Source organism: Orcinus orca, chromosome 21 (genome assembly GCF_937001465.1).
Source record: "Orcinus orca chromosome 21, mOrcOrc1.1, whole genome shotgun sequence".
NCBI classification, from domain to species: Eukaryota; Metazoa; Chordata; class Mammalia; order Artiodactyla; family Delphinidae; genus Orcinus; species Orcinus orca.
The window spans coordinates 5,027,402-5,039,770 of NC_064579.1; the positions used below are offsets into that span (position 1 = coordinate 5,027,402).

Here is a 12,369-nt window from a genome sequence, read left to right on the forward strand (position 1 = left end):
GGCTGGGCCCGTGGGCCGTGGCCGCTGGGCCTGCACATCCAGAGCCTGTGGTCCGCAATGGGAGAGGGCGCAGCAGTGAGAGGTCTGCATACCGCAAAAAAAAAAAAAAAAAGCAGCAAGAGAAACACAATTTGTTTTGTACAAAGGAACTCCCATAAGACTATCAGTGAATTTTTCAGCAGAAACCTTGCAGGCCAGAATGGAGTGGGATAGTATATTCAAAGTACTGAAAGAAAGAAAATTCCACCTAAGGATACCATACCCAGGAAAGATGTCCTTCAGAATTGAAGGAGAGATAAAGAATTTCCTTAAAAAAGTTAGAGTCCATCACCACTAGAATGGCCTCACAAGAAATGTTAAAGAGAGTTCTTCGTACTGAAGCAAAAAGACACTAACTTTAAAAACTAAACATATCCTTACCATATGATCCAGCAATAGCACTCCTTGGTATTTACCCAAAGGAGTTGAAAACTTATGTCCACACAAAAACTTGCACACAGATATTTATGGTAGCTTTGCTCATACCTGTCAAAACTTGAAAGCAACCAAGATGTCTTTTAGTAGGTAAATGGATAAGTAAACTGGTATATACAGACAATGGAATATCACTCACTGCTAAAAAGAAATAAGCTATGCAGCCCTGGAAAGACATGGAAGAACCATAAATGCGTATTACTAAGTGAAAGAAGCCAATCTGAAAAAGGCAACATACTCTAAGATTCCAACTATATGACATTCTGGAAAAGGCAAAACTATGGAGACAGCAAAAAGATCAGTGGTTGCCAGGACTTAGGGGAAAGGGAGAGATGAACAGGTGAAGCACAGAGGATTTTTAGGGCTGCAAAACTACTCTGGGGGATACATGTCATTATACATTTGTCAAATTCCACAGAATGTAAAACAGCAAGAGTGAATCCTAAGGTAAACTATAGATTTGGGGTGATAATGATGTACCAGTGTGGGATCATCAATTCTAACAAACATACCACTGTGGAGCAGGACGCCTAGAGCAGAGATTGTACAGGTGTGGGGACAGGGGTATGTGAGAAATCTCTGTACCTTTCTCTCAGTTTTGCTATGAACCTGAAACACTCTAAAAAATAAAGTTTATTCATTTTTAAAATGGTTGAAGATGGTAAATTTTATGTTTTGTATATTTTACCACAATTTAAAATAATTTTAAAACAAAGGTATAAAGAAGATGTAGCACATATATACAATGGAATATTACTCAGCCATAAAAAGAAACAAAACTGAATTATTTGTGGTGAGGTGGATGGACCTAGCATCTGTCATACAGAGTGAAGTAAGTCAGAAAGAGAAAAACAAATACCATATGCTAACACATATGTATGGAATCTAAAATATATATATATATATATATATATATATAGGTTCTGAAGAACCTAGAGGCAGGACAGGAATAAAGACACAGACGTAGAAAATGGACTGAGGACACGGGGGTGGGGAAGGATAAGCTGGGACGAAGTGAGAGAGTGGCATGGACATATATACACTACCAAATGTAAAACAGGGAGATCAGCTCAGTGCTTTGTGACCACCTAGAGGGGTGGGATAGGGAGAGTGGGACGGAAACACAAGAGGGAGGAGCTATAGGGATATATGTATATGTATAGCTGATTCACTTTGTTACAAAGCAGAAACTAACACACCTTTGTAAAGCAATTATACTCCAGTAAAGATGTTAAAAAAGAAAAAAACAAAGGTAATGTATTAAAAAAAAGCAAATGGGTAAAATATCCATTAAAGTTCAAAATAGACCAATGGATTTTAACATAACATATTAAGAAAAATTCATTGATATGTTTTAGATTCCACACTGCAACTAAACTTTACCATTTATCAAGTGTGTATTTGGTGCAGCATCCAAAGAGGAACACTGGTAATTACCTGAAAAGGCTCCTAAACTACTCCCTTTTCCAACTACATAAGCTGGAATTTTTTCATATACTTCAAACAAAACATTCCGCAACAGACTGAATGCAGAAGTAGATATGAGAATCTAGCTGTCATCTATTAAACCAAACCTTAAAGAGATTCACAAAATGTAAAACAATGCCACTCTAAATTCTTTGTTTTGGAAAATACAGTTTTTATTTTTTAAATGTGTTACTTACATTAACATATAATAGGTCTATTACTGTAATTGAGCGGGACCCTATGGGGCTTTCCCAGGACAGACCCCCCCCACACACACATCCAATGTCCTCTGCCTGCCTCTTGTCTGTAGAAAAACTTTAGTCAAAGAATAAATTCAGAGAAGTGAAAAAAAAATGCAGAACCAAAGGAAAGCAGTCAAACAAGACAAAATAATAATAGTTTAGCCATTAAACAAAGTCAAGGACCTTTAGTTCCTCTTCAAGAGCTATAGATAATATTCTGAGCCATGTCCTTTGAGCTGTTTTGCAGACACTGAAACCCTCACCAGGTGGGAGAAGTTAACTACGTGATGACCAGACTGCAGCCAAGACATAAGCTGCTCCATCTTGCACAATTCCAAGAACTGGCCTCAAGGAAATGGGAACCAAGCCTGGAACTGAAAATTAACTGAACTTAAAACAATCAAGATGACACTGATCAGACCACCACATGACCAATTTCATGACTGCGGGAGCTGACTGTGCTGTTCTGCAAGTCGTAGCCCCCTCGAGGCCTCTGCTTATACATCCCTGAAACTCCCCTTTCAAAGCTCTTGCCCCCTGATCAACAACCAAGCTGGTGTTTGGACATGAGTCTACCTTCTCCCCAGCCTCCTGAATGAAGCAACCTTTCCTTTCCTACCAATACCTGTCTCTCGAGTACTGGCTTTCAAGCCGCAAGCAGCCAAACCTGAGTTCAGTAACATTACTGTTATTTTTTAACGAACTAATTAAAATTCTTAAATTTCTACATTAATTTCTAATATGACAAATACTGACGAATATAAGCAGAACATAAAAGCTCTCTGAGAACTTCAATAATTGTTACATTTTTGTTCATTTCTTTGCTGAAAGAAACATTCCGAAAAGTTTCAGAAACACTGTATTTAAATGTTGCAGGTGTTATGGTGAAGATGTGTCCCCCGGCCCCAGCTTTCCTATTGGAAGCCCTAACTCCCAATGTGATGGTATTCAGCAATGGGATCTTTGGGAGGTAATCAGGGTTAGATGAGATCATGAAGATGGATCTCTCATGATGGGTTTCACGCCTTTGTAAGAAGAGACAAGTGAGTTTGCTCCTTCTCTCTGCTCACAAAGAAGAGGTCACGTGAGTACACAGCAAGAAGGGAACGGTCTACTAGCCAGGAAGAGAGACCTCACCAGATCCCCACTATGAGAGCACCCTGATTTCAGGCTTCCTGCCTCCAGAACTGTGAGAAAATAAATCTCTGTTGTTTAAGCCACCCGGTCTAGGGTATTTTGTGGGGGCCACGGGGGGTGCCGTCCGAGTTCAGCAGTGTAGCATGTAACAGCAAAATGACTGGAAACAATCCAACAGTCCTTTAATAAGAGAACTGGCTGCTAAATTGTGGTACCTCCAAGCCACAGAACACTATGCAGATGGGGGAGGAGAAGACAAGATATTCCATGTACTGACACAGAATGGGAAGATTCAGAACAGTGTATAAAAAGGGAAGGAAAATAAGAACATATCTTAAAATTTTACTTGCATCTTAATCCCCCCCTAATATATTTTAAAATTTTGAGGACTCTGTAACTGTTCCCCGTATTGTCACAATGTCAGCAATAGAATATTTTTTTGGTATTGCAGGACAAGTTACTGAATGTAGGACAAATTATACTGGAACAGATGATATCTGAGGAGACACAGTTTTCTGGAGTTTGAGTAGAGTTCATGAAGTTTCTGGGGTGCTTCTGAGCGCAAGAAATTGTGAGGTAGTTTTGTGAGTGCCTAACAGACCTCCATAAACGGCTGCCCCAAACCCAGATTCTGAGAGTCAGGGCGTCAGAGATTTAGTCCTTAAGCTTATTAAAACTATCTTCCTCTCTCGTGAGTCAGTTCTGTAGCCCTACGGAGCGCCTAAAAACTGCCCGGTTTCCTGACTGGCAAAAGAAACCTAAAAGCAGGGAAGGGCGCCGAGTTCTCAATCGAGTCGAGGCGCAGTTTGACCCAAGCAGGTACGCGTTTAAAGAAGGAAAAGAAAAATCTTCCTCCTCCCCCTACCAGAGTAACAAACAGGGCATCCTCGGGCTTACCGGGTCTTGACGTTAGCAAGCCACGGAGCCCTGCTAGCAACATCATTAGGCGGAACATTTCGTGACTCCTGTCTTCCAGCGGAGACTTCAACCCTACTGCGTTGGCCGTTCGTGAGCGCCGTTCTCGCGAAGCTGCGGCACCTACCGGAGCGCCCGGTACTCAGCGCCCAGTCCACCAATCGCCTGTAGGGCACGCCTCCCTTTATAGTCGTGCGTCCGGATCCGCAGGAAGTTCTTTTCCCAGCAGTCCGCTCTACCCGGTGGCCAGTTATCTGGAGGTCCCCGACCACCCCAGCCCTCTCCGTCGCGGTCATCGTCCCCCACAAACTTTTTGCTTCGTGTGGATGGACCTAAAAGAACTAACATTTATTGTGTGCTGTTTTGTATCAGACACTACTTGGTGAATTTAACACTATGCGCATACGCACACGCGCACACACACACACACACACACACACGAATTATACATTCATATTTCCTAAAGCTGAGGTCTTTTAATTAAAACAACAACAACAACAAAAATCCAGATAGATTTTAAAACGATTCCAAGAAAGGGAAAAGTGAGTAGATTTTGGTATCTTCGGAAAGTACCTGCTATGGTTTTTTTCCATACCCACTGCCCAAATACACTTTGTAACCAGGCTGTGTCTACTTTTTTCCAATCAAAAAGGTTCTCCCCAAACCGTTGGCTAAAATTCATGTGATGGCCTGCTCTTGTTCAATAACTTCTCAGTACAATAAATATTCATTCATTCATGTAATGAATGAAATGGACAAGATTTTTGCCCATAATTACAGTACATATGTTCCAGTAGAAAATTCTGGCCGAATTCCTCAACATAGTATTCAAAAAATTCTAAATTCGGAGCCCAGGCTGCTGCCTCTTTTCTTCTATCCCCAGTGCTATGACTACTTATGACTTCCTGTCTTTCCTGAATGAAAATTGCCTTATTACCTTGGACTGCAATGCCTCCTCCCTCCCAGACTCACCTCCCAGTCTCTACGTATATGCACTATCCTTCAATTCTTTTCAAATCCCCAAGAATGAGTTAATCTCTCACACCAATTAACAGAACGGCAGATACACAAACTAAAAGGTCCCGTGGTAACACAGAAAAGTTCGTTTGGGGAATCACCACATCTAAACTCACAGTTGAGATGTAATTTTATGGATGCATAGGATTTCAACAAGGTAATCTAAGTCTGCAAAAGAATATCATGAGCATAAACACGGCAACAAAAATACAGCTGGCCTCTCGGTATCCACGGGGAGATTGATTCCAGGACCCACTGTGGATACCAAAATCCCCAGATGCTCAAGTCCCGATGTTGGCCCTCTGATTTCCGTACCTGCAGATTCAACCAACCATGGATACTGAACTATTTACCACCTGCGGTTGGTTGAATCCACGGATGTGAACCTGCAGATATGGAGTGCCACTGTATTTTTATTGGAAAACAAAAAAGCTTGTAAGTGGATCTGTGCAGTTCAAACCCACGTGGTTCAAGGGTCAACTGTATACACATAGCTTGCATCTCAACAGGAACAACAAATGCTAGACTAACACTTCTTTTAGGGGGTAGTTGAGCCAAAAGCTGGTTTCATCTTGCTTCACAGCATTAGAACCGTTACAGTAAAGGCTTAGACTTGTTAATTAGTGGTAAGTACTTTGAATGGATTTCCAGTTATTTCACTTCTTTGTTATTTCCTTCTCCGCAACCTTTCCTGTTTAAATCTTTTAAAAAGCAGACTTTATGTCATTCTTACTTGTGTATATGGCTCTCTCTATAATGGGAGGCATGTCTCATCCAGAACTTATATATCACAGGACCTAATGATGTACTGTGGTACCTGCAACATGGTAGAGTTTCAGTAAACATTTATAGAATTTAATAAAATCTGATCTGTGCTTAGAAAACCTAGATCATGTTTTACTAGATGGTTAGAGACCCAGGCAGCTGCCTGATAGAAAGGGAAAATGCGATACCTCGAACAAGGTAATAAGCTTGTGAACACAGTCACACAGCAACACCAAAGTTACATACAATTTATCCTTGATTATTAAAACATCTTTAGCAGATGGCAAAGACTACCTTTAATATTTTCAAATTTTTAAGTGGCATCTATGACCAAGAAATTTTACAATTTTTAATAACAATCCAAGATAAATCAAGGACAAACCTAAGTGAAAAGAATATAAAATATATGTAAAAATATATATAAAAGCAAAAGAAGTTCAGACTGATCAACAGTCTTTTAGAACAACTTTCTAAATATTCAAAGATCCAAGGAATTATCTAATTCTGAAAAAAGTTTTAAGTTGCATAGTTAATATATTACCAACTGTGAAATTTCAGTGATATGAATGACAATTGCAAAGCTGTGCAAAAACTGTGGGACTATCTCAGTGACAAACACAAACATTTTTGGTTGTATATTAATTCATTCAGAGATTTAAATTGAAATGAAGAATCTTTATTTGGGACTGTTTACAATTTTTAATATGTACCTGATTGTTAAAATAATGTACCATCTTCAGAAGACAGATATGTGTCTTATTCAAAACCAATCTGTTTTTCTTTTTAACAAAAAGCCACTGTTCACAATTTGGCAGAAGTCTGGAAAATTAGTATAATGTTTTAATTAATAAGGTTATAAATAGCTGAGTATTTAAGAAATTACTGGGCAACACAAATCAGAATTTCAAGTATTTTATTTATTGTAAATCTTATGTTTGTATATGTATGTATACACAAACCAAAAATTTTTTAAAAACTAAAGAAATTCAGTTAATAAACTTATTAATAAACTTTATTATGAAAAATTACCAAAAAAATTTAGGTGCTTAAATTTTTATCATTCATACCATTTCTTCCACAGTAAAAATTCATTTTTTTATCATAGCTGGGACAATAACTCACAGATACCACTAACTTTTTTGCACTTATCTAAGAAAACTTTTTCTTCCTTCCTTTCTCCAGCCTAATTTCTTTAAAAATATTAGTGTCAACAGAGACATTATCAAGCACACCTTAGTAAATGTAAACATTCTAAATTATATTAATAGCAATCTTTGAAGTTTCAGATTTTGGACTTAAAATTAAAGTGCTTATGAAATTCTCAAGTGGTTTTATGATAGCTCAATTGATTGAAGATATTATAATTGTTCCTGCTTTTTATTACAGCCAAGAATCAACAGCGTATCTGATTAGTTCTATTAAATACTTCGTACCTTAAAGTTTATAATTAATTTAAAATAATGCTATTGTAAAAGGATGCTATGCTTTAACATGATTCATAATAGAAATTCTATTATTAAATTAACTTTTCTAATATTCATTATCCATTGATAGATCCACAGAATCTATTAGCCATAGAATCCACAGAATCATATATCCATAGAATGTTCATTAAAATGGAAGATAATAACTGTGTGTAAGTATACACATACACACTTTTAGTGTGTTTTTGCACTTTTAAATTTATATTATGGTATCTTAATTCTGTATTTTGTGCATTCTTCTGAAGACAGAGTATTCCTTTATTCATGTAGTGAATGAGATACACAAAATTCTAGTGTGTGATGATTATTAGTCTGTGCAAGATTAAAAATATTAGATATTAATTGACAGCTAATTAGTTTTCACAGGTATTAGATTATTACATGTTCAATCAGAAACTACATTAATGATAACTAAGGTCAACATTCAGAATTACATTTAAGCACATAATGACAAAACTTAAACCAATACAGTTAATTTGAAAATCACTACAGTAACGTGTTCAAATAACATAATCCATGTCACGTGCATTAACCTCACAGATGACCGAATAAAATGTATTCAGTAATGGAAATGAAAATGTATTCTAAATTCCCTGGCTTTACTGCATTTCTTCTGTTTCTCATTTCCCACTACTCAAGTTCTGTTTTTCTGTATTAACAAAGTTTGTTTGGTGGTATTTTGTTTTCATTCATAATTGCAGCAGGAAGAAAGGTTTTTCAAGAAAATATCAGGAAAAAAAAAGTATTAGCTCAGTTCCCTGAAGATGTCTGCAAAATGAAAGGTTAAAAAAAAAAAAAACAATCAAGTGAGGGAACTATATAACGGAGGTGGAGGAGCAGGACGAGCAGGAATTAAATTTCCCTGAGATGATACTTTCGGTTGTGGTGGAGGCGGCCTGTGAGGGGGAAGAAAGACAGTTAATCGTATGTTTCAACCATATGAAATAATTCTACCTTCATTACAAGCCCAACATAACACCATTCTTGACATCACTGACAATTCCTAAGGGTACCTTATATTCTGAGATCATTATGAATCGGATATGTAATGGTTAAAAGTCTCCAATCGGAGTCTAGAATGGAGTAACTACCTTAAAGTCATGCTAGTATATAACCAATAATGTACAAAGGTGCTGGTGTATATGTGTTTAAAAAGGACAGTACATGAGGGGCTTCCCTGGTGGCGCAGTGGTTGAGAGTCCGCCTGCCGATGCAGGGGACGCAGGTTCATGCCCCGGTCTGGGAATATCCCACATGCCGCGGAGCGGCTGGGCCCGTGAGCCATGGCCGCTGAGCCTGCACGTCCGGAGCCTGTGCTCCACAACGAGAGAGGCCACAACAGTGAGAGGCCCGCGTACCGCAAAAAAAAAAAAAGGACAGTACATGAAATAGAAAAGACAAATTGTAAAAGACAACTGAAGATACTATGTGAATTACCTCTTGTACTGTTAGGATTTAAGGGGAGCAAATCACAACTAAGTATAAACCTTACATACATACATAGAACTGAAATTCCAGCTCTCTCAAATATAATTTCCACTTCGAGAATTAAACCTGCTATGACTTCTATACCAGTCCTTCTCAGTTCTCATGCTTTAACCTGTGGATACTCTTCCCTAACTTCTTCATCCAATTCTAGTATACCTCTATTCCAATAACATACTAGAACTTTGCATGGTGAGTATGTGTCTCACTATTTATATAATCTGCTCCTGAGGTTCAGGTGGATTTCAGTACACTCTCACTGCATAATAAAGTTTATACTTGAGGATACTACTCAGTGTGCAATTCAACTGTAATTTGAAGGACTTTCGCGGGGTGGGTGGGGTGAGATGTATTTTATGTGATGCAAAATGTTATAATAAATTTTCTCCTTTCTTGCTGATGTTACACCCATCCACTGAGTCTTTTATTTTTCTTGTGGTTTTCAGTTCTAGAATTTCCATTTAGTTCTTTTTTTAGGTTTTTAAGTCCAGCACATCTAGTTTTGTGCTGAAATTCTCAATCTTGACTATTAATTCGGTGATGTAATTGTCATAGTTACTTTAAAGTCCATCTCTGATATTAATTGCATACCCTCTGAGTCTGCTTTTCTTGGTTTTAGTCACATTTTCTTTTCTTATATGTCTAGCTTTTTAAACTGGGGGCCAAACATTAAAAAAATAATAATAAAACTGCAGGAAATAAGTTGAGGGTCTGATTCACCCTTACCCCGGGGTCCCAACACAAAGACTGGGATATTTGCCAGGGTACCACCTCCTTGACAGGGCTCCAGTCTTTGTCCCCTCATCCCTATGAGTTTGTTGAAAGCTCTCCTCAGCTTCCTATCCTCTCACGTTCAGAATAGGTAGATATTTACAGGCTAGGATGAAATATGGTCCCCAAAGCTGAGATTATCTCTGGACTGCCTTCCTCTCCTGGACCATAGTCCCATAATCTCTCATTTCCTTGGTAGTTTTCTGATGCCTTGAAATACATATTTTCTTATATTGTCTAGCTTTTTTCTAGCTGTTCCTAATAAGAAGGCTGGTCCAGCCTATCTGATTTCCCATTGCTGGTTATTTTAAAGGTCGTTGCTTCTGAATCTTACAGACACCAAAGGCTACAGCAGCTGTTGAATGTCTTGTTTGGGCTTCTTTAAAATTTCATTCCGACACTGCATTAATATGACAAAACTTATATAAAAGCTCTTAAAAGTTTTTCTGCAAATTGTGTTCTATCTAAACTGTTAGCAACAAATACCTTGTCCTAAATTAAATTAAAAGTACAAGAGAACTATTTAGACATTAACCCTGGGTTTTATTCTGGTCAAGTAATCTAAGCAAATTCACTTCAGACCTTGATGGGAACTGCTGAGGCTGCTTGGCTGCATAAGTTGGTACTGGAAATCTGTTTGCATATATAGGCTAAAAAGGAAAAAAAAAGTTATTACCACAGTGCACTCATAAATATATTTTCTATAAAGTTTATTTTCCATATAAAAGTAATCAATTTAAAAATCAATGAATAGATGACGATTAATGTTGACATTTTAAAATACTTCACTTATTCAACATGTCTTTGCTACTGAGTGTAGAATATTTAATTTTTAAGATTGTATATATTTTTAATAGATCTTTATTGGAGTATAATTGCTTCACAATACCGTGTTAGGTTCTGTTGCACAACAAAGCGAATCAGCCATATGCATACCTATGTCCCCACATCCCCTCCCTCTTGCGTGTCCCTCCCACCCTCCCTATCCCACCCCTCTAGGTCATCGCAAAGCACCTAGCTGATCTCCCTGTGCTATGCTGCTGCTTCCCACCAGCCAACTATTTTACATTCGGTGGTGTATATATGTCGATGCTACTCTCACTTTGCCCCAGCTTCGCTCTCCCACGCCATGTCATCAAGTCCATTCTCTATGTCTACCTCTTTATCCCTGCCCTGCAACTAGGTTCATCAGTACCTTTTTTTTTTTTTTTTTTTAGATTCCATATATATGCGTTAGCATATGGTATTTGTTTTCTCTTTCTGACTTACATCACTCTATGACAGACTATAGGTCCATCCACCTCACTACAAATAACTCAATTTTGTTTCTTTTTCTGGCTAAGTAATATTCTATTGTATATCATGTGCCACATCTTTATCCATTCATCTCTTGATGGACATTTAGGTTGGTTCCATGTCCTAGCTATTGTAAATAGTGCTGCAATGAACATTGTGGTACATGACTCTTTTTGAATTATGGTTTTCTCAGGGTATATGCCCAGCAGTGGGATTGCTGGGTCATATGGTAGTTCTATTTTTAGTTTTTTAAGGAACCTCCATACTGTTTTCCATAGTGGTTGTATCAATTTACATTCCCACTAACAGTGTAGGAGTGTTCCGTTTTCACCACACCTTTCCTTCTACTGACTTTGGGTTTTCTTTGTTCTTCTTTCCCTAGTTGTTTTAAAAGTGTATTGTTTATTTGAGATTTTTCTTGTTTCTTGAGGTGAGATTGAATTGCTATAAACTTGCCTCTTAGAACTGCTTTTGCTGCATCCCATAGATTTTGGGTCGTCATGTTTTCATTGTCATTTGTTTCTGTGTATTTTTTTTCTTTCTTCTTTGATTTCTTCATGATCTCTTGGTTCCTTAGTAATGTATTGTTTAGCCTCCACGTATTTGTGTTTTTTACAGGTTTTTTCCTATAATTGATTTCCAATCTCATAGTGTTGTGGTCAGAAAAGATGCTTGATATGATTTCAATTTTCTTAAATTTTCTGAGGCTTCTTTGTGACCCAGGATGTGATCTATCCTGTAGAATGTTCCATGTGCACTTGAGAAGAAACTGTATTCTACCACTTTTGGGTGGAATGTCCTAAAAATATCAATTAAATCTATTTGGTCTATTGTGTCATTTAAAGCTTGTGTTTCCTTATTTATTTTGTTTGGATGATCTGTCTATTGGTGTAAGTGGGGTGTTAAAGTCCCCTACTATTATTGTATTACGATCGATTTCTCCTTTCATGGTTGTTAGCATTTGCCTTATGTATTGAGGTGCTTCTATTTGGGTGCATAAACATTTATAATTGTTGTGTCTTATTCTTGGATTGATCCCTTGATCATTATGTAGTGTCCCTCCTTATCTCTTGTAACAGTCTTTATTTTAAAGTCTATTTTATCTGATATGAGTATTGCTACTCCAGCTTTCTTTTGATTTCCATTTGCATGGAATACCGTTTTCCATCCCCTCACTTTCAGTCTGTATGTGTCCCTAGGTCTGAAGTGGGTTTCTTGTAGACAGCATATATACAGGTCTTGTTTTTGTATCCATTCAGCCAGTCTGTGTCTTTTGGTTGGGGCATTTAATCCATTTACATTCAAGGTTATTATTG

General features: G+C 37.7%; 2 protein-coding genes across 14 annotated transcripts in view; both read right to left on the reverse strand.

The window, feature by feature from the left end:
- The window catches only part of ADAM32 (ADAM metallopeptidase domain 32), a 159,792-nt gene extending 155,325 nt beyond the window's left edge, over window positions 1-4,467 (reverse strand). For 2 of the 12 annotated variants that reach the window (XR_007474639.1, XM_033415009.2), the window contains exon 1: window positions 4,218-4,458. Coding sequence is in view for 9 of the 12 variants with exons in the window: in XM_033415009.2 (XP_033270900.2) it covers window positions 4,218-4,275 (58 nt within the window). In the remaining 3 variants the exon portion in view is untranslated. Of the gene's footprint in view, window positions 1-4,217 lie in introns of all 12 variants that reach the window. The other 10 variants (XM_049704281.1, XM_049704278.1, XM_049704279.1 and 7 more) reach the window with 9 other exon arrangements.
- A 2,446-nt stretch (window positions 4,468-6,913) lies between these two features.
- Window positions 6,914-12,369, reverse strand: part of ADAM9 (ADAM metallopeptidase domain 9) — a 102,954-nt gene continuing 97,498 nt past the window's right edge. For both annotated transcript variants that reach the window (XM_033415058.2, XM_004284897.4), the window contains 2 exons: window positions 10,340-10,407; window positions 6,914-8,397 (listed from right to left, as the gene is read on the reverse strand). In XM_033415058.2, the coding sequence (XP_033270949.1) occupies window positions 8,304-8,397; window positions 10,340-10,407 (162 nt within the window). In that variant the 3' untranslated portion in view covers window positions 6,914-8,303. The remainder of the gene's footprint in view (window positions 8,398-10,339; window positions 10,408-12,369) is intronic.